General features: G+C 35.2%; 1 protein-coding gene across 4 annotated transcripts in view; it reads left to right on the top strand.

The window, feature by feature from the left end:
* Positions 1-23432, top strand: part of naaladl2 (N-acetylated alpha-linked acidic dipeptidase like 2) — a 629431-nt gene that overhangs the window by 195816 nt on the left and 410183 nt on the right. For all 4 annotated transcript variants that reach the window (XM_087273253.1, XM_087273252.1, XM_087273254.1 and 1 more), the window contains one exon: positions 12384-12882. In XM_087273253.1, coding sequence (XP_087129379.1) covers positions 12392-12882 — 491 coding nt within the window. In that variant the 5' untranslated portion in view covers positions 12384-12391. The remainder of the gene's footprint in view (positions 1-12383; positions 12883-23432) is intronic.

Here is a 23432-nt window from a genome sequence, read left to right as displayed (position 1 = left end):
TACAGTTGAAGAATTGAAGTAACATGCTATGTTTTGGTAACTTTAAAGGGCAACGAAACCCCCTGTTTCAGCAGGGTGTTTTCACACCTGTAGTTTGGAAAAAGTCAGGAAAGTGGGTGTGTCTAGCGCTGTTTAGGGGGGAGTGTCAGAGGAGGGAAAGAGGGAAGGTTCATTAAAATTTGCATAAAAATGGAAGTTTCAGTTCGGGCACTTGCTGATTTTCACAGTCAAAACAAACTCGCACAGGAGAGAACGACACTGACTGTGTTTAGATAGACATCAGTAATTTAATTATTTACCAACTTATTAAATGGTGGACTTTAACTGCAGTTTAACTCTTTCATTCAGGAATTTCATTCATGCCCCTCGTGACAAACGAGATATTTGATTTGAGGAGTTGCTGGAAGCGTGCATTTTAAATGCAATGTTTGATACCACACAGCAAATGAGAGAAAAAAAAAACTCTGCATTTTTCTGTAACTTAGATGCACTCAGTAGGTAGCGTAAGAAAGCCGTGTGTGTTATTCCTGTCACAAAATGCGGCGAAAATCCTACATGATGGTAATAGTTTGATTGTGGTGTTTACATGTTTACACTCAGGGAGCAGCATTTACAGCAGATCATTCAGTCTATGATATTGTAGTGATAATAATGTACTGCAAACTTTAGTAATTTAGAAATCATTTGACTAAGGTCTGTATTTAAACACTGAAAAAGTACTGCTGACGATATAAACTAACTTTGCCATCTGAATAAACAAACAAAGACACTGATCGATTACTTACCAAATCTGTCGAGACAGGACAATCAACACTAACTGGAGCCGTGTCTTTATTAAAAGAAGGTGAGCGGCAAATTCGGATTTTACCATTACCAGGTGAGAAAAGCTCTCAGGTAAAAAATGTTTCTTAGACATGTATTTTTGTCGAACGTCGCGTGCACTGCAATCCACATGTGAGTCCAGCTGTGCTCTCATAGCAGGAAAATGAAAACAAAACCTTCCTTGCAGCAAATTATAAAAGCAAAACTGACGACCCAGATCTCCAGACAATTCTTCTTCTCCCACTTGTTTAGGCAACACAACGTAGCATCTTTCTGCTGTCTAAACACTGTAACAGGTAAAAACAGTCTTGGAAGCTGTCATGCATATTAATGAAGTTGCACCTCATACACAATAGAGCGTGCTGATTGGTTTGAACCAAGTCTTTCTCATGAATGAATGCAGCACACTCAGAGACGTCATGATGTACTCCCAGGTACAGACAGCCAGTCTACACGTTGAAATACAGGCAAGGAGTGACAGCATCAAAAATTTGTTTCAAACCGGAAGAACGAATTTGCTTGAAATAACGCAAAAACAACCAATTTTTAGACTCTGTTCAAATGTTTAGGTAAAGTTAGAGATTTTAGATCAAATTGTTATCAACTTGATTTTCTCACATATTAATTGGGTCACTCCAATCACAGATATGGGTTTGTTAGACTACGGTGATGGAGAAACTGCTTGTTGAGGTTCGCCAATTTATGCACAGGACACTTAGGGTCCTTTCACACCTGTGAATCGATTCAGTTCTTCCGAAACAGAGATTACAAATGTTACCTTGTTGCTCTTTGCTCTTGGAGCGGTTCGCTTTTACACTGCAAAGTTTCTAATCGGACCAAAAGAGCTAAAACAAGTCACGTGCGAGTAAACTCTCCTCACATTGGTCAGCGTGTCAGGGTTTATTTTGCAGCGACCTGCTCAGCTCTCAGGAGAGATGGTGGTTTGGTGGTGATTGACAAGGTGCACGAGCGCGCGGCGTGTTTCAGGAGAGATGCGGTGGGGAGGGGTGAGAAGGGTGCGCGACGATGCCTACTTGAGGACCGGGAGGGAGACGCGAGATTACCGGGAGATCATCACTCGTTTGGGGGCATCCGGAGACTCGCGAAACTTCCCGCCCTACTCATAATTCTCTCTTCATATACCCGTATGCCTATTACATATCCATAAAACACTGTGATATAACCGCGCTCGGATCGGATCGCTTTCTCACTGCAATCGAACCGCTCCAGGGTTCGTTTCAATCGAGCTGAGACCACCTCATTCAGGTGGTCTCGGAGCGATTACTTTGGCGCGGAACAGAGCGCGATTGCCCTGTTCACATATGCCAAACGAACCGCGCTAACTGGGCAAACGAGACAGGTTCCGAAACAAAAGTGTTGGTTTGAAAGCCCCCTTACTTAAAATCCATCTCACAAGGACTCTAAGGAAATACATGTTTACTTGTCAATGTACCACAAATACTTGCTTTTTCAACCTTAAATAGCTCTTTTGCACAATAGCTTACAAAATACTGTTCTTTCTTATGTAAAAGTTCTTGTATAGTCTGTCTTAGGTTGTGTGTATTTAACTATTTATACTGAAGTAAATGTATGTTTAGTAGTTTTACTACCACATCGCAAAGGTGCTCTATTGGATTGGAAACTAGTGAATGTGGAGGCCATTTGAGTACAGTGAACTCATTTTCATGTTCAAGAAACCAGTCTGAGATGATCGCACTTTATGACATGGTGCGTTATCCTGCTGAAAGTAGCCATCAGAAGATGGATGTGGTCAGCAACAATGCTCAGGTAAGCTGTGGCATTTACAAGATGCTCAATTGGTATTAATGGGCCCAAAGTGTGCCAAAAAATATCATCCACACCATTACACCAGCACCACCAGCCTAGACTGTTAATACAAGGCAGGATGGATCCATGCTTTCATGTTGTTGATGCCACATTCTGACCCTACCATTCAAATGTCACAGCAGAATTCAAGACTCATCAAACCAGGCAACGTTTTTCCAACATTCTATTGTCCAATTTTGGTGAGCCTGTTTGAATTGTAGCCTCGGTTTCCTGTTCTTAGCTCACAGGAGGGACTCCTGGTGTGGTCCTCTGCTGCTGTAGCCCACCCGCCTCAAGGTTGGACATGTTGTATGTTTGGTTGTAACAAGTGATTATTTGAGTTACTGTTGTCTTTCTATCAGCTCAAACCAGTCTGGCCATTCTCCTCTGACACCAACAAGGCATTTGCGCTCACAAAACAACCGCTCACTGGATATTTTCTCTTTTTCGGACCATTCTCTGTAAACTCCAGAGATGGTTGTGCATGAAAATCCCAGTAAATCAGGAGTTTCTGAAATACTTAGACCAGCCCGCCTAGCACTAACAACCATGCCACATTCAAAGTCACCTAAATCAACTTTCTTCCACATTCTCATGCTCAGTTTTGATTTCAGCAGTTCATCTTGGCCATGTCTACTGTATGCTTTGAGTTGCTGCCATGTAATTGGCTGATTAGAAATTTGCATTAACGGGCAATTGGACAGGTGTACCTACAAAAGTGGCCGGTGAGTGGATGTTCACACGTACTGTATTCCAGCGACAATAAAACTCACCTTGACTTGCTAATTTTTTTGTTGTGATCTGGCATTGGGAACCACTGCATTCCTTTGCTTGCAGAATACTAATATTAATAATAATTTGTTGACAACACTATAGTCATTTATAACATTAGGGATGACGATGAGTCTCATCCTTGAAGTTGAGCATCTGGCTTGCTGGTCAGTCAAAACAACCTGGAGCTCAACATGTTCAAAACAGTAGACATGATCATGGACTTCAGGGGAACCTACCCAGCATTCCTCCCACCTTCCTGGACAGTACAGTCGCCGCAGCAGTCATTTAGATTCCTGGGTTTTATCTGAAGAGAGTGTATTTCCTCTGCCAACTGAGGAAGCTCATCTTGCCACATGAGCTGCTGAAACAGTTCTACTCCGCCATCACTTAGTCTGTTTTGTGTTCTATAGCTGTTTGATTTGGTTCTGCAACCAAATTTGTCATCATCTGATTAAAATACAGTCTGGACTGATTATTGGTGCCCCACTGCACAACCTCCAAGATCTTTACAAATCCAGATTGAGGAAAAGGGTCCACAAAGTCAAGGTGGACCCTGATGCACTCCAGGCCATATATCACTTGAACCCCTTTTTAAAGTTGTGCTATCTAAATTTGCAATGTTTATTTTGTTGCATTTATTGTTATTTTTTAGGTGAACTTTTAATCTGCCCTTTTTAATTAATTAATTATTTTTATTGCATAACAACAGACCGTTACAACAAATAGAAATACAAAACTGATAGTAGTACAAGCAATACAAATATAACTTTTTTGCAACAAGAGAAATGCAACAATTTAAAAATAAATATAATAAAGGGAAAGCAAAAGAAAGACAAAGAGAGAGAGAAAAAGAAACAAAAAAATGAAGGCCCTTGACAAAAATAAAACAAATTAATGCAGAATATTAAATAAAACACGTTTTACACGGCGAGTTCAGTCTGCATGATTTTTTAAGTAGTCGTGTCACACTGCATGACTATCACACTGCACGTTTCACATTGCATGACTATCTGGGCTAGCGTTTCGTCGCTGCTTTGTTTACACTGCAAGATGGAGCGGCAACAGGGGCTTTCACATTGCATGACTTTACAGTAGGAAGAATCACAGACAACTTTGTCCAAATCATGTCTCGCAGCCAAAAACACATTGTATATCTTTTGTTTTTAACTACATAATGAGAAAAAAGCCTTTAATGGGGTAGAAAAGGTACAAATTTGCCCACCTGGTTCTGAAAGGAATTAGCAATATCTCCTCAACTTTCTTTTTTAAGTTTCTGTATGAAACATCAAACAGACACGTGTGCTCTTGTCAAACCTCCACTAGTTTTTCCTCCATTTCTTGGGTCCAAATAAACTGAAAATGGGCGCTTTTAACTTCTCTCTCAACCTCCCACTGGCCTGCAGGTACACACACACACACACACACACACACACACACAAGTGAATGCTGCTCTCTCATTGGCTGTAGGTGATCGCTTATGTTATGTCTTATGTTTGTTATGTCTTTGATAGTTCATACTGTGTGATTGTTGCTCACATGCACGAGCACTGATTTACCTGTGATTTCAGGCACTTATCGATTTTTTAAAACCTGTTGGCGGGTTAAAATTGGGACCAAAATCATGCAGTCTGAACTTGCCATTAATTGCTTTATTGTTGTGAGAGTCTGTCATGGTTTTTAAATACAGTTCCTATTCTCGCTTAAAAAAATGGCTAACATTGAGTATATTTGCATTTGTGTATAAAAAAAACTTTCCAATGAATAAAATGAGGTTTATGTGAAAAGTTGAATTGAGGAATTGTTTTTCTTTAATATAAAGCCCCAAAACAGCATGTCTATAGCTTAAAAAAAATCCCCACAAACCTTTTGGACAATTAGAGAATTCAGATCAGACCAGAACAATTTAACAAAGAGACATTCCCAAAACAAGTGAGCAACAGATTTAGAAGAAGTCTCACATAAAGAATCCAAATTAATTATAATCCAAATTAATCCACTGTTTTTGGCATTCTCCAATCGAAGACGGACCCATTGCATCTGTGTTTGTGTGGTGGTTCTTATCATTTTGATGGCTTCAGCCTTTTTTACTACACCCATATCGCCATTAATTTGCTACAAGATAATGATGCACAAAAAAAATCCCCTCCTCTTACTCAGTTCTGTTTCAGTTGGAAGTAGATCAACATGCTGAAATAAAAGTCTCAGCAGCTTCTGCTTCACACAGATTTGAAATACCACATAAAATTGTATTTGGATGCAGACTCTCATAATGCTCTCAATGGAGCTAGTGACATCAATGTGAGCGGTAGGGTTAGGTGTGCACATTAAAAGCATTGCATGCAGCTCATCTCTCACCACATATGCACATTGCAGTCATTCATTCATTTTCTTTTCGGCTTATTCCCGTTATTAATCTGTGGTTGCCACAGCGGAATGAACTGCCAACTTATCCAGCAAATGTTCAAACATCCATACACACTCACATTCACACTCCACCCAATTCACCTGTACCACATGTCTTTAGACTGTGGGAGAAACCAAAGCAACCAGAGGAAACCCACTAAAATGCAGGGAGAGCATGCAAACTCCACACAGAAGCGCCAACCAACCCAGCCGAGGCTAGAACCAGTGACCTTGATGTGGGACGACAGCACTACCAACTGCACCACTGCGTCGCCACATTGCAGTCAATCTATTAAATTATTTTTTTTTCTATTTTTATTATTATTTATTTTAATTTTTTACATTTTTAATACTATTATTACCCAAGTTCAAATTGTCTGGCTGATGTTTACTTGTTTCGTATTCCTTAGAAGTTGTTGTGAAGCCACTCCATTGTTATTTTGTAATGCCGTCTTTCAATTTTACTCCAAAGAGTTCTATTTTAGTCTCATCAGACCAGAGAACTTTGTTTCTTATGGTCAGAGTCCTTCAGATGCCTTTTGGCAAATTCCGTCTGGCCCCTCTACCACACAGGCCTGATTGGTGGATTGCTGCACAGATAGTTATCCTTCTGTAAGGTTCTCCTCTCTCTACAGAAGAACGCTGGAGCTCAGACAGAGTGACCATCGGGTTATTGATAACCTGCCAGGCTGAGGCCCTTCTCCCCGATCACTCAGCTTAGATGGCCGGCCAGCTTTAGGAAGAGTCCTGGTGATTCCAAGCATCTTCCACTTATGGATGTTGGAGGTCACTGTGCTCATTGGAGCAGAAATGTTTCTGTAACCTTCCCCAGCCTTGTGCCTGGAGACAATTCTGTCCCTGAGGTCTACAGACAATTCCTTTGTCTTCATGCTTGGTTTGTGTTTTGACATTTGTCAACCCTGGGACCTTATATAGACAGGTGTATGCCTTTTCAAATCATGTCCAATCAACTGAATTTTCTACAGGTGAACTCCAATTAAGCTGCTTTAACATCTCAAGAATGATTAGTGCAAACAGAATGTACCTGAGCTCAATTTAAAGCTTCACTGTAGAGGCTGTGAATACTTGTATACAGGGCTTTACATTAACACCCGCCAACCTGCCAAATGCGGGTAGATTTCAGCTTTGGTGGGTAGGACAGTCGCTCCCACTAGCCACTTTGGCAGGATGGAAATAATTTTTACAATGTAGTTTTCTCAAAGCAGGGTTTGACTATAAGGATGGCCTTAAAACAATAACTGTGTTCGCGTGAGACAAAGCAGGTGAATACCTTATGAGCGGATGATTACTCGTGCGCGCGCACAGGTGATGTGATGTGCGCAACTGTTAAAAGTGTGCACGCTCCCGTTTACTTGCGCTTTTTTTCCATTCACTTGCGATCGGTTCTCTTTGAAAAAGACTAGACAAAAAACGATGCTCGTATACCCATAGTCCTGTTGCTTTTAAGAGAAATATATATATTTGTAAGCAACAGCAGCAGTCACTGCTTTCGTTTTTAATTATTCTCAGGCACGTGATCATCCTTTCATTATCACTCGTAGTTTTACCTGCTTTCTTTTGCTTACAGTTGTTTTTGTAATATAGTTTAATTATCATCCTTTACATAAACATTTCTTTGATATGAGATTAACTCCCAATTTGTGTGTAGTAACCGCTGATCTGGGACCTTTAGCCCGGACAAATTACTGTGCATGTTTTAGATGCATGACAATAGATCTTTTTAAATGTTAATTTAAAAAAAAAAAGTTTTGTTGAATAATATGCATGTATACAGCTATATATTTGCTTGTTTTGACACATTTAAATATTTGCCAAAGAAATAATTATTTCTTTTTTGTGTGGTTAGAGATGAATTTGGTAAAACCTTTATTCTGAGCCCTAAAAAGTCATGTGAAACAAAAACCAATTGCAATGCGACACAAACCATTTGCTCATGCACAGTGAAAAAGCTCATACACAACACACACAAACAGTGAAATAAAAGAGAAGGCATGTGGACAACACAACATCTAAATCTAGTCATTTAACATGTCAAAGTCACATTTATTTATATAAAATATATTTTCCAAACAACAAAATTGTGGCTAGTGAAAATGGCAAGTGGCTAGTAATGTTGGAAATCTACTAGCCACAGTGGCTGGTGATCAAAAAAGTCAATGTAAAGCCCTGCTTGTATATGTTAGTTTTCAGGTTTTTTATTTTTAATACATTTGCAACAATTAAAAAAAATCATAAAAAAAATGTAAACAATTTTTTTTAAAAACCACACTTTTTTACATTGTCATTATGGGGTATTGTGTGTAGGATTTTGAAGAGATTGAGGCATTTAATCCATTTTGGAATAAGGCTGCAACATAAAAAAATAAAAAAATGTGGAAAAAGTAAAGCGTTATGGATACTTTCCGGATGCACTGTAAGTACAGTATACGAACAAGCTTCGTTTTCACTTTCACGGTAACATCAATCACTGAGTGGAAATCCAAAATGGTGAATTCCCCTCTTCTTTAATTGATGGCTCTGTTGGGTAGTCGGAAGGCGTTAAATTACTGACGTTTCTAGTGATTGAGCGTCAGCCGTCAGTCTGTGAGTTCAGAGAAGAGCTCACAGGTGTAGAAGGAGCACAGATGAGGGTTAGCGCTGTCCTGAGAGTTTGACAACCCATATCATTGCTGGGGTCAGAGTGTAAATGAAGCTGATCGCTCCTCTCGAACGGCCGCCCAGAGTAATGGAAGTTTTGTGGAGCACTGAAGATTAATGTTGAGAGACAACAGCACATCATTCCTAGCTTTACACATTTTGTGAGGCCTATTTAAAAGTGAAAGCAGATGAAAAAAATATCGGTCATGTCCTTTCATTCCTATAAAAGAGTGAGAAGCGAATATTTCTCTTCTGTAAAAAAAAAAAAAGGCATAAAAAGAAAAGGTGGGACATAAATGTTCAATGTGGATGTACAAAATGTGTTGCAAAAATCTCAGCGGCGTCATTTCTGATGAGACGTGTGTCGAATGGGAATGCTTAGTTGTTGCAAAGTTATTTCCCTCTATCAGAGCAGATTTCTCTTCACCTCTAAATGACTATTTTAAGTGTGACTATCAAAGGTTTCTCCAGCTCCCTTCGCTCTGCCTGGTGCCGACAGCAGATATTTCTCTCTGTATTTTTTATTTAAAGGCAACCTATTTCAGGGACTTGGTTTGACTGGATAATGGCCCTCAGAAATTTCTGGGTGGTTTGGAGTTTTGTCATCATTGATTGGGCTGTTTTGAATTTGATGGCTGTTAAAGGGATAGTTAAATTTGATGGTGCACTGAGACATTGGCTTCTTTTATGAATTTTAACCAACCAGGTCATCATCCTTAATGCCCTTTTTAAAAGCAGCAATAGTCAAACTGCGATATGGAACATCCCTTATTGGAGTTTTTTTTTTTTTTTTCGTGTGTGTGTGTGTGTGTGTGTGTGTGTGTGTGTGTGTGTGTGTGTGTGTGTGTGTGTGTGTGTGTGTGTGTGTAAAGAGTGTGTATTCTAATGGCACAAAACACTTGCTATAAACACTCCCTTTTATGGAGCCAGATCAGTCTCAAAAAGAATACATTCACAAAATGAAAATTCATACATGCACAGCACAATTCGCATTTACAAAATTCACTTTTCGAGATTCACGATTCGAGAGTTCACTAATATAAAAATCAGAAATATGTTCACTAAATTAAGTGGAATTTCCTTTTTTTAATTGCGGTTTTAATTTACAAAATGGGTTTATGTTTTTATGAATTGCGTTTTGAACTTAAGACGTGGATTTGTGTACTGTATTTAAGAATTTTGCTTTGAACTTACAAATTAGATTTGCATATTTTTGAATTGTGTTTTGAACCTACGAAAATGGATTTGTGTATTTATGAATCTTATTTTGAATTTACAAATTTGCTTTTCATATTTATGAATTGTGTTTTGAAACTACGAATTTAATTTGTTTATTTATCAATCGTGTCTTGAACATATGAATTAGATTTGTGTATTTATGAATTGTGCTTTGAACTTACGAATTTGGTTTGCATATTTTTAAATTTGAACCTACAAAATTAGTTTGTGTATTTATGAGTCATATTTTGAATTTACAAAATGAATTTGCATATTTATGAATTGCATTTTGAATTTATGAAATTAATTTGTGTATTTTTCAATCATGTTTTGAACTTACAGATTTAATTTGCGTCTTTTTGAATCTTGTTTTGAATTTATGAGTTGTATTCGTGTATGCATGAATTATTTTAAACTTACGAATTAGATTTGCATAGTTATAAATTGTTTTAAACTTACAAATTGGATTTGTGTATTCATGAATCATATTTTGAATTTATTTTGTATTTATGAATTGTGTTTTAAACCTACAAATTTGATTTATAAATTATATTTTAAGTTTATGAACTGAATTGGAATATTTTTAAATCATGTTATGAATTTACAAAATGGATTGTGTAAATGTGAATTGTGTTGTGGATAGATACATTTTATTTTGTAAATGTACTATCTCTGAGACTGATCTGACTCCATACCTATTAATTATGAATATTTGTATCCATTTCTCAGTATATATAGACAAAAAAATTTTTTTTGGTAAATTTAAACAAAACAATTTTATTAAAGGTAATACATTTAAATGCAAATGTGGTGTTGCCAAAACAAAATACAAATAATATGTTCTTGTGGCTCGCTGGTTTTTTCCTCTTTATTAAAATAATGTTTAATATTTTAATATTTTTCTCCAACACATTCATTGAGGTGTACTATTTTTTTGCACTGGTCTTAAGCTATTTTGTTATATTAGTTATAATGCTTGTAGATATATTATTATATATTATTATGTGTGTGTGTGTGTGTGTGTGTGTGTGTGTGTGTGTGTGTGTGTGTGTATATGTATATATATATGTGTGTGTGTGTATATATATATATATATATATATATATATATATATATATATATATATATATATATATATATATATATATATATATATATAAAACAGTTCTATCTGGTTCTCAAATCTGATTGGCTGATAGCCTTGTTATAATTAAGTAATATTACTTTACCCTTTTGTATTACTCCGCCCACATACAGCCAGCAAAAAGCAGACACTACAGATCTAAAGTTTTTACACTAAAAACTACAGATCTAAAGATTTATTATAAGGGTCACTTTTTTTAAGACATAAAAAAAAAATAATATGTTCTTGTGGCTCGCTGGTTTTTTCCTCTTTATTAAAATAATGTTTAATATTTTTCTCCAACACATTCATTGAGGTGTACTATTTTTTTGCACTGGTCTTAAGCTATTTTGTTATATTAGTTATAATGCTTGTAGATATATTATTATATATTATTATATGTGTGTGTGTGTATATATATATATATATATATATATATATATATATATATATATATATATATATATATATATATATATATATATATATATATATGTATGTATATATATATATATATATATATATATATATATATATATATATATATATATATATATATATATATATGTGTGTGTGTGTGTGTGTGTGTGTGTGTGTGTGTGTGTGTGTGTGTGTGTGTATATGTGTGTGTGTGTATATATATATATATATAACAGTTCTATCTGGTTCTCAAATCTGATTGGCTGATAGCCTTGTTATATTTAAGTAATATTACTTTACCCTTTTGTATTACTCCGCCCACATACAGCCAGCAAAAAGCAGACACTACAGATCTAAAGTTTTTACACTAAAAACTACAGATCTAAAGATTTATTATAAGGGTCACTTTTTTCAAGACATAAAAAAAAAACAGGTATGAGTAGATGGTTAACAAACTATGAACAACTGAACTGTAAATTGTAAGTTAATAATAGTTGAGCTAAGTTTTTAGTTTGTGTATGTTATTGGGACATTCTAAAGTTGCAACTATTCCTCATTTACTAACAGTTAATAAATAAAAAATAGTTGCAACGAATAACGTCCCAATAACATCTATAAACTAATAACTGATACTTAACAAGTCTTTAGTAAGTAATTTACCAACAGTTTGTTCATGATATAATACTAATTTATTAGATAAAGTTATAAATCATTAAAATACAGTTAACAAGTCATTTACAACTTGTTAACTAACAGCTTGTAATTTATCTGTTGGTTATCTATAAGGCGCAGTTATAAATAATTAACAAACTATTAACTTTTATTTAACAAGTCATTTATACCTCATTAACTAACAGTTTATTAATGATCTTTTAACTAGTTATAATAGATAGTTTTTCTTAAGTGTTACCATAAATAGTAATTCTGTTATTTAATAAAATATTTATAATAATCAAGAAAAAAAAACTAAGAATTATTCTAACATTTATATATTGATACTCTCTAGCTTCTTTTGTCCTCATTTGTAAGTTGCTTTGGATCAAATCATTTGTTAAATTACTAAATGTTAATTCAAATGTAATATTACATTATTAAAGGTGTTGATTTAAATTCATCTACTGTATCTGTGTGTCCACAGTAACAGACATGGCATACAGGAAAGTGCGTGCAGGCCATGGTTCTCTCCGTGTGCGGGATCTGGAGAACGAGGAGCTCCACACGGCTTCCCTGGAGCTAGAATGGGACATGGAGAAGGAGCTGGAGGAACCGGGTCTCGACCGCTTCCAACTGGAGTGTGTGGAGCATCAGCCCGTCAGCAGCTCTTCAGGTGGGACCATGGACCCAGACCTGGAACCAATTCAACCATCCGTCTCCCCTCACGGACGCTTTGAGAGGCTCCAGGAGGACCCGAATTACGTTACTCGATTCAGCCGGACGGTTCCCAAGGGTCAGAGACAAAATTGGACCTGTGTGGCCAAATACCTGCTAGTAGGAGTGTGTGTGTTTGCTGCGGGACTGCTCATTGGACGATACACATTCAGCAGGGTGCAAGTGAAGGAAGAGCCGATTGCAGACACAGACGTACTGGAGAAGATTGGTCTGGGAATCACAGCAGAAAAGATACAGGCACTGCAGAGGTAAATCTTTCATTTTTTTCTATCAGTTTTCCCTTGAATAATACTGGAAATATACAGCAGTTTTAATCTGACAAAAAGAGCAAAAAAAGGCTGAATCTTAAATCTGATTGGCTCATAGCCGTGATATATTTAAGTAATATCAGCACCCGTAAAGCCTATTTACCCTTTGTGTATTACTCCGCCCACATACAACCAGCAAAAAGCAGACACTACAGATCCAAAGTTTAAAAGAAGCTTGCTCAACTGTTAAACTGTCAGCTTATGATTTGAATCCAAGGCGGAAGAAAGTAGTTCCTCATACAAAAGGGTTTTTGAGACTCTCCATGTTTAATTTAGTTTTTATGTACACAATTATGCCGTCAAACTGTTGTATAAACGCAATATCACACTCGTAGCAGTGCGATATGGCTGTATATTGGCACTGGTGGGGGCACAAAGGCACCAACGCACGCCTTCCACCAGTGGCGATATACAGCCATATCGCACTGCTACTAGTGTGATATTGCTCATGTATATATCTATATATATATATATATATATATATATATATATATATATATATATATATATATATATATATATATATATATATATAATATATCATATAATTTATTATATCTCTCTTTCTATACATTGACATACACAGTACAATACCAGATTTTCTTTTTCCAATAACACATATACAAATCACTATATTCCTCAAAGTAACCCTTCAAACTGAAGGATGATTTTCACAAAATTGTACCTTCCTTGGCTTTTTTAAAGATTAACGACAGAAAGAATTAATACATGTATGTACACCAAAGCATGGATTGAAAAATATATATATTTCTGAATTCACAGTGTATCAAAATGTATAATTTTTCTGCAAATATAATTTTTCCTGCATGGATCCATGACATATTCAGTATCACAAAATTTAGCGCCATACACATGACAAATCTAAACATATTTCTAGTATTAGTGTGAGAAACAATGTGAATGTACAAGAATATTCAAAAAATGAGTGTACAGTCATTGTCATGTACACACAAATGGTTTGTATGCAGTAATAACTTCTTCTTCTTCTTCTTCTTCTTCTTCTTCTTCTTCTTCTTCTTCTTCTTCTTCTTCTTCTCATCAGTAGTAGTAGTAGTAGTAGTAGTAATAGTAGTATTAATAATAATAGTATCAACTACAATATTATTATTACTAATAATAATAAAAATAATAAGGCTTCTTACATCTTATGATCAGTGTTAATAAGTGACAAATAATAAAATAATTGCAAATATAAACATTTGAAAAAAAGAGGGTAGTTATTCTTATTTATTCTTATTTTTATTTATTCTTATTAATTCTTATTTTCATAATTATAACAATAACTATTAATATTAATATTAGTATTATTACATAATTCTAAGTTGGAGTGTTGAAAGAGAAGAGCCTTAAGGTGTGTCTGGAAGCTAAAATATGAGCATTACGATTTTCACAATATTCAAGATGCTCACGAGGTGAGCTGAGGAAACAGCGGCTGTAACTTCAAGGGCAATCCAGTCGCTGAGAAGTGAACCATACTTAGGAGGCAGATGCAGGGACAATGTTTCCTGGGACAGGCTCTTTGGGACCGTCATCTTTGAAAAAGCAGTCCTACAGCCAAAGTTGTGCTCAGCTTATTCCCACTAGTGACAAAGCTGCCGTGTTCGCTCTGAGCCCAGCTGTGTAGTCTCTGACAGGCAGACTAAAGTCGCGAGCAGGTACTGATGTTAAAATTAAATTCAGACAAACCTCAAGCGATAACACATTGTTTTTGGAGCACGGATCATGGCGAGCATGTATATTCGTGTCAAAAAAGATAACTCCGTTTCCTCTGAACCAAAACCGCCTGACTCCTGAAAACAGGCTTTGCGGTGGTGTCAATTTATAATTTATTTTGTCACATTTATATTTCAGGCTGCAACGCCAACAGCTTGTCTCAAATCCCTTTTTTTCCAGAGCAGGAGATATTACAATGCGGCGAGGCTGCAAAGGCGAGAAGTCAAAACATTTTGATGGCTTTATTTACCCCTCATTCATGCAGCCTCTTAATATTCACACTGTAGCTTGAACAAATAGGAATATGTCTGAGGATAATTTAATTATTTAGCATTTAGATTAAGCAGAAATGACTACAATTGACTGTGGAAAATGGTTACCCTGTGGGAGGAAGGTCTGTGGCATGTTGAGATTAAAGAAGACGGACCGCTGCTTGAATTAAACTGCAAATCTCACTGTAAATCTCTCTGTCCTTCATGTTAAGCTACGGTCTTTCTCCAGCCTGTCTGAAATGGATGGATGGATCCATGGGAACGCTTTTGACATCTTCTTTACTAACTGCTTAAAAAAATGTGATAATTCCCTTATTAGAAAAAATAAAATCAGGGCATGTCAGTATCTGATAAGATTCTCTTGATTTATAAAGAAAAACACTATAAATAAATACCTAAATAAATTAATTAATTGAATGAATCAATCAATCAATCAATCAATTTTCTTTTCAGGTTAGTCCCTTTATTAATCAGGGGTTACCACAATGAAACCGCCAACTTATCCAGCATATGTTTTACGCAGTGGATGCCCTTCCAGCCAATTGTGCTTATTTGCTCTTGCATTAACAGCAAATTACTGGCTAATAATTGCATTACTTTCACAGTAAGGTATTGTATATAAATTCACAGTAAATTACTGTGAGGTACTTCAAAATAAAAACAAGTCTGTAAATATTTCTAATTAAAACAGTGCCTGTACTAGCATAAACATTAATGTGTATTGCTTTCTTTATATGGGCAAACATATGAATGCAAATGCATTTGCTATTTAAACAGCGTGGCGCAAAACGACAAAACGAGTCTTGCGTCAAACTGAAACTAGCAAACAACAATTGCGCCGGATTGCACCGAGTGTATGATAGGGCCCTTAGTATAATAAACATACCTATCATACACCCGGATATACCTATCATACACCCGGATTGCACCGGGTGTATGATAGGGCCCTTATTATATTAATACTGTCTGTTAAAGTTTATTGTTCAGTTCAGTTCAGTATGACATTTGATAATAGTTATTTTTGAATAAAATAGCAATATTCAAAAGAAAATGTTTTATATTACAAACATTGGAGCAGTAGTGATAGGCGGTTGACTTTACATTGTTTCAAATCAAATAGCTACAGAGACTGTGTGATAATCAGTCTTTCAGTCTTTAAGGGAGAAAACAGTTTCTTTAGTGTTTCCACATTAAGGCAGTGATTCTCAAAGTGGGGGTCCAATAATCTATTTATTTTTATTAAACCTTAAGTATTACCATATTTTATCCATAACCTACTGAAAAATAGTTGTTTATAGTTTATATAGCTTATAGTTACTAGTTCTATTGGATTGCGACCCCAGAGGTAATTACATTATATTAACCCCCTGGGGTCGAAGACCGCATATACGCGTTCTGACAAGCTTTTACCTCATTGAGCTGAAATGAACCTAAATTACACTTTCAGTTTTGATCGTACAGATAAGATCAATACATCAATTGAATCTGTTAGGTGTCTACTTTTAAATGTGTACACTCACAACTAAAACAAATGTGTGTGCTTTTGCAAAACAAGGATAATAAACAGTGTAGGCATTCTGTCTTTTCTCTCTCCGTGAACTGGTTTTAGAAACGCGTCAGTAAAATGCGCTGAAACTCCGCGAAAATAAAACTCCCATAGATGAGACACATATGTTTATAAAGCTTGAAGTGCTGCTTGGGTATTATTGTAGCCCAACTTGTGCTGTTTACAGTGTTATCACACTTTAGCCATTAATATGTTTTTAAGATACTGAAAACAACACAAATGTCAGAGCATGTCAAAACTTCTCAAGAGCCCCAAAACACCCTTAGACCCCAGAGGGTTAAAGACACAGCAATAGCGTCAGATGCAGCAGATTGATTTTATAATACCAGGTTAAACTTTTCGGCACATTTACATCACTGGCATACATAAAAAAATAAATAAATAAATAAATAAGCGAAGAATAGACTTGGGTCTATTGGTATGTTTGTACCATTGCATGCAAGGTTTCTGTATTTATAACCACCTCAGAGGATATTTGGGGTCACGAGTCACTGGCATTGTTATTTTGGGGGTCGCGGACTGAAAAGTTTGTGAACCCCTGCTTTAAGGGACTAGTGATTCCTTGTTGTTGTAGAGTTTCTGAAGTCGTTTAAACCAAGGGTGTCTACACTTCTTACTTAAAAAACTGACTGCTGTAAGAGATGAACAGAGGACATTCAACAACATACTGTAAAGCAGAAGGATGATTGATATATCTTTCAAAATGTCAGTGCAAATATACATAGAATAACAAGAGTAAACTATGAACGTTAGTCAATTTTCCTCCACAACGTGATTTCAATGTTAATTTAGATTTTTTTTCCCCTCTAGAATTAATTATTTGATAATTTTTATAGTAAAAAATAAATATTAAATATGTATTGTGCTTGTGCTTGAAATCACAAATTTTAAGTAGCATTTAATCATGATAAAGTAGAAATCTCTGTACACATGCCATTTGCTTTTCCTTTTCTGCCAAAGCCTCCATTTTATTCTGGCTTGTGACCATGTTTATTTCTTCGATTCTGACCTAATTTACACATCAAAGTTGAGAGCGGAGGAAGAACAGTTCCAGTAAAACACGATTAGCCTAAAATCCCTTGAAAAAGTGGTGCGTTTCCCACTGTTTGAGCCTCTGTAATGGTTCTCTTTATCGTCTGTTGACACTCACTGTTAATTACTGGACGTAATTGATAGAGCCGGGCTGTGGATATGCATTCTTCACCCAGCACTGCTTAGGGTCCTGAGGTTGGATTTAGGAGTGTGCCGTGGGAGGAGTCCAGCTGGGTCTTTGTCAAAACAGTGATGTGGTTGCATTTTGGTACTGATTATGTTAATGTGTTATTTTGGTACTTATTGTGTTAATGGCATCAAGGGAAACAGCACATTTATTAAAGACATGTCCCAAACCTGTTCTAAAACCCACATCTGGACCTTACATGTTATATATTTCCTTAGCTGATGATTGATTTTGGAGCATGTTTGGCATACTCTCCTGGGAGAGAGCCCTGAACTCGTGAGATCCTCGTGAGATTCCCCACCCGAATACAATAGTTATCAAATGTTAACTTAATAATAATATTCACATGATCCAATCAACCCATTTAGTCCAAACATAATAATAATAAAAGAAAGAAATGGCTCCAACACTCTCAGAAACGGATAAATGCGAAAGTAAAGCACGGAAAAACAAAGAAGAAGCTGGAAAAACCAAAGAGCAAATAATTCTTTCAGCAACCTATAACGTAAACAAACTATTATAATCACTTTTTAGACTATTATGAACTTGGAATGATGGAATAACTTTCTAACAAGAGGTTACGTGTGCTGGTGAAAATTACAGACACAGATGAGAGGTTTGCATTGACTGAGCTGTATGTTATGTGTTTTTGAAGCCGAATAAGGACTAAATGTATGCTGTGTGTAGTTTTTCTGTAATTGGTAACATATCAGAGACTGTAAGGGGTTGTATGTGTTCATATATGTTGCATTTATACTGTTAATTGTAATTTATAATTACAGTACGCTATATTTATCATTGATTTGCAGTTATAATCAAATCATGTTCATAGAAAGGTTAGTCATGAACATTTATACACAAATATTTATGTTTTGTGAGAAGTGCTTCTGATATTATATGAACGACCCGTACAGCTTTACTTGACATTTCCTCGAGCGAGAATGACGTCAACTAAAACTTTCTGCTGTACACCACGCCCACCAATTAGTACCGTTTTGGCAGTGGAAATGCAAGCATTATAAAGGCGACCCGTACTGTTTTGTACCACTCAGTAGAAAAGGGCCATTAGTTCCTCAGTTTACATAGTTCCTTATATTGTGGGGTTTTGCTTTAGAAACTTTGTGCCTGAAATCAAGTTATTACTCAGTTTACTCTCATTACTCAACTTACTCTCAACACTCATTTCAATAGAATTTCATCTTATTATATATAATTAGGGCCGATGCCACAGAATGAGAAACTTCTACAATGAATTGAGGCTTAAAATCAGTACCTGGAAAATACTGTCAATAAACATCTGAATAAAAATAAACACTTTTTTATTACAAATATTACAGATTTAATGTGCTGTAAGTTCACTGCATCTTTTGCAAACATTCAAGTGGCCAAGACCTAGAACTTGCTCAGAGACTTGCTCGTTGTTACATTCTACTGGTGAACTTTTTTATTTGATTTATTTATTTATTTATAAAAAAAAAAAAAATAATAATAATATATATATATATATATATATATATATATATATATATATATATATATATATATATATATATATATATATATATATATATTATTTTTTTTTATTTAATTATTTATTGTTTATTTTTTATTGATGACAATTTTTGATTTCATAGTAAGAAGTAAAAGATATATTTTTTTAGCATCAGTCATTCAATATAGTTGGACCATCGACCCATGAATTCATTTCTACTGTATTTATTTAGGAACAACATTTTTGTTCTTCTCCAGTTGGAGGACAGTGGCAAACACATACAGGCCCTAGAGAAAAGAATCTGTTTTGGGCCTCAGCCAAATTGAATTTATATACGCAATCATCCATTAATCAATGCAACTCAAGTCATATTAGCATTGCTGGTGGGGTGCCAGTCATTGATGAATCTGAACAAAGGGCTGCTTAGAAACCATTATATCAGTCTAAAATGTGGAATGTAGTCACTCATCAAAACTACAGCTGAGGTCACGAGGGCAAGTTGAGAGGATGCTTCACATCTTAATGAGATTTATACAGAAAGCTCGACGTTGTGATTGTGATTTAAAGTAACCAATGACAAGAAATGTGCTGAAATATAATATTGCATCTGTTAATAATTTATTAATAATTTTTATAATATATTTATTTTCAGTAGTAATCTATTTTCCTATTTTCGTTACACTATAGTGCGCTTTAAAAGATTTGTGTTTGTCTTTTTGTTTTTGATAATTAAGTTGATAAAGCGTGACAGTTAAAACATTTACAATAATGTTTTAATTCATGTTCAATGCATTATTTTGAACGTTTTAATTGATCAAAATGTCTCTTTTTACAGTACAACTGTTTTTAAAACCAACACATAGGTATCGTTTACACAGGTTTTGCTAAATGTCCCATATGGGTACAGTATACACAAAAGTATAGATACCCAATGAGTGTGAATTGTGCTATTTAGGCTGTGCTGCCATTTATTCGACTGCGCTGAATTTTAAAATGCATTTTTTTTTACGTATATACACCTGGTGTCCACACAACTCTGCCATCTTTATTCTGCACAAGTCCTTTGAAAATGTCCTTTGGTGATGACACTGTTTCAGTTTGAAAGTGAAAGTGCTCCACTTCAGTGTAGATCAGGGCTGCCCAAACTCAGTCCTGGAGGGCCGGTGTCCTGTATATTTTAATTCCAGCACCAATCAAACACGCCTAAACCAGCTAATACAGCTCTTAGGTATACGAACACTTCCAGGCAGATGTGTAAATGAAGCTGGAGCTAAACTGTGCAGGACACCGGTCCTCCAGGGCAGAGTTCGGACACCCCTGGTGTAGATAGACTGAAACGCAAATGTTTGAAAGCATTTTTTTTAGGGCTGTCGAAAGTAGCGTGTTAATGCATGCGATTATTTTGAAATATTTAACGCGTTAAAAAAATGCACGCAAATAACGCAGATGCTATTTTTTTTATTTTTTGTTGTTGCTGACATCTGTTTAATATGCAAAGAAATTTGGACAAGACTAAGGAAGCGCTTTTAGAAGGAAAGTTTCAGTATAAAACAATGTCGCATCTCCAGGCTCTCCTACGTTTCCTTCAGAGTTTCATGCAATTTCAGGTGTTTCATTTCATAGAAGTTAACTGCAGTTCAGCAGTTCACTTTCATTCAGGATGTTTTAATGGAGTTTGATACTCCATGGTGTTTGTAGTCCTCTTAAAATCCAACATGAAAATTATTTTTGTTTGTTATTGGCATTGATTGTTTTGAAATTCAAATGTTACATGCCTTTGATTTTATTTCTGTAATAAATATGGTGTTTTATGATTAATTATGATTAAGTATGTTAATTACGTTTTGATTAATCATGATTATTTACAAAAAAGTGTGATTAATTAATTATTTTTTTAATCATTTGACAGCTCCTATTTAATTATAAGATGAAGTTTAAAAATCAAAATGCACTAGTGTAAACCTTTTTTAATAAGATCTGTTTATTGAGCAGCCAATCAGCATATTAGGCTGATTTTAAAGAGTCATGTGACTGAAGAGTGATGAAAATCTGATGTTTGATTGTTTGAGTTTTCATTTGTGAGTTGAAAATACAAGAGACTTCCCGAGATTACTATATTAGCTGTTTTTAGTAAAGTTATATTATTTTAAGAATTAATGGTCAAACTATAATCTATTAATTACACAATTCAACTAATAATAGAATTAGAAGTATAGAGCCCTATCCAAATATGCGATTATGCAGGTCCAAACACTTACACATTGCTTAATGTATACAGGACGTACATCAACACACAGACATCTTTACATATGAAAAATTATTATTTTCTACATAAATATAAAATCCACTATCTCCATGACTTCACCTCGGCTGGGCTTTTTTCAGTTTGTTTATGACAATTTGCATTTGTATAATGTTATTATTATAAAGCAGTATTATTTATTATATGCATATTTATATTTGTTTTAATAAATACAGGTTTAGATTTCTCCACTTGTCGGGTTTTGAAGACGTATCTGGCACCGTATGGGCATAAGAGTAGGACGCGTGTTGGGTAGAACTCAGTTTTTTGACCATAATTTGTTGTATATTGTTAGTTTATTAATTTGCTGGAAATTAAAACAGAATTTAGAAATAGTTTTGAAGCAAATCTTTGCACTTAAAAAATGAAATTAAATATGTACCCTAATAGATGTCTTCAGTGGTGGGAATTTCCTTATTCACAAAAGTAAAGGAGTAAAGAGTAAAATTAAAGTAAAGAGACTGAATGGAGGAGGCTTGTTCTTTATCCTCGTGCTGCAGATTGTCTGTTTAACTGTTTTCTTGCTAGTAATACATTTTGTTTTTCCATTTACAATGTATGGCATGTAAATAGCAAATGCACGATGGCACGACACAACTGACTCTTAAAGGTATTGAGAGACTCTAATTGGTTTAATGCACTTTATACTCAAAACAGACTTATAACTTATTAAGAAAATAAGCACAGCCCTGTTAGACCATGTGGCAGTGCGCAGAGCATATTTTTCCATCCTTAAAATTCCAAAAGTGGATTTGGACATGTCCTTTGTTGAGGTTTTGCGCCTCGATCGTTTAAATACAGTCCATACTAGCATAACAGTAAAATATAAGTGTACTATATAATTATTTTAATGTGTTTTTTGTGTTTTTTTTTATTTGTTTTTGTTGTTATTTTTAATTCAATCACAGGGACCAATGACAAGTAAATGTGTGATGTGGTCACAGACTGCATGTCCAAATTTTACCTGACATTTTCCCTATAAATATAGCAATACCTGTAATTTTTAACCTTGTGTGAACTTTTTTGTTCTCATGAGGAAAATGATAGGTAGTCAAAATGATAAGTATTTAGAAAATGTAAAATGTATATTCTTTTTCCTGTGAGGATTTATGTTAAGGGCTTAGGGGGGCAGTATATACAGTCTGTACTGTATAAAAATCATTAGCTGTGTGGGAAGTCCTGTTTTTCATACTGTACAAGTGTGTGTATGCATGTGTGTGCGTTTGATTCATTGGCGTTATTTTTCAAAGAAAGGAGCACATTTCTAGCATTTTATTTAGCTAGTAAAGCAGCAGTTAGCTTTTTTGCTTTTCTAAATGTGATGTTTTACTTTAACATTGCCTCTCTTTTTACAGTGAAATTTATAAAAATGAATTAAATAATCATATTTTGATGCTATTTCAGTTTCATTTCCTAGTTTAATTGGATTGTGGTGTTTAGTTAATAAAACTAAAAATAAATCTTGTCAATTTATGCCTCGATCTCACTATTCCGCCAGACTTAAAAGCATAAATCAGCCATGCGTTGATCATTTCTAATTGTGTTAGCCACGTTCATTTTTTTTTGTTGTAATTATGATAAAACTGAATGATAATCTCATTTTATCATCGCTTTGTAAAATAGAATACACACACCTCCACATACAGCCATAAGTGTCAAATACACCACAACTAATCATAACCTCCAATATATCCTCCCCAAAGCAGTTATCACCTTTCCTCCGTATGATAAAATTCTCTCTTCTGAACGACTTTCATAAAGTGAGATAAACTGCCCTCATCTGTAAAGAAAAATATGGAATACCTCTCATCCTAACGCAGGCTGGAAACCTCCAGAATAACACATACTATAACACCCGTGACATTATGATTGAATGCTTTTGAATACATTTGGCTGCACACCAT

This window comes from Danio rerio, chromosome 11, assembly GCF_052040795.2.
Source record: "Danio rerio strain M-AB ecotype USA chromosome 11, GRCz13ab, whole genome shotgun sequence".
NCBI classification, from domain to species: domain Eukaryota; kingdom Metazoa; phylum Chordata; class Actinopteri; order Cypriniformes; family Danionidae; genus Danio; species Danio rerio.
This window is presented reverse-complemented; position numbering and strand designations above follow the sequence as displayed.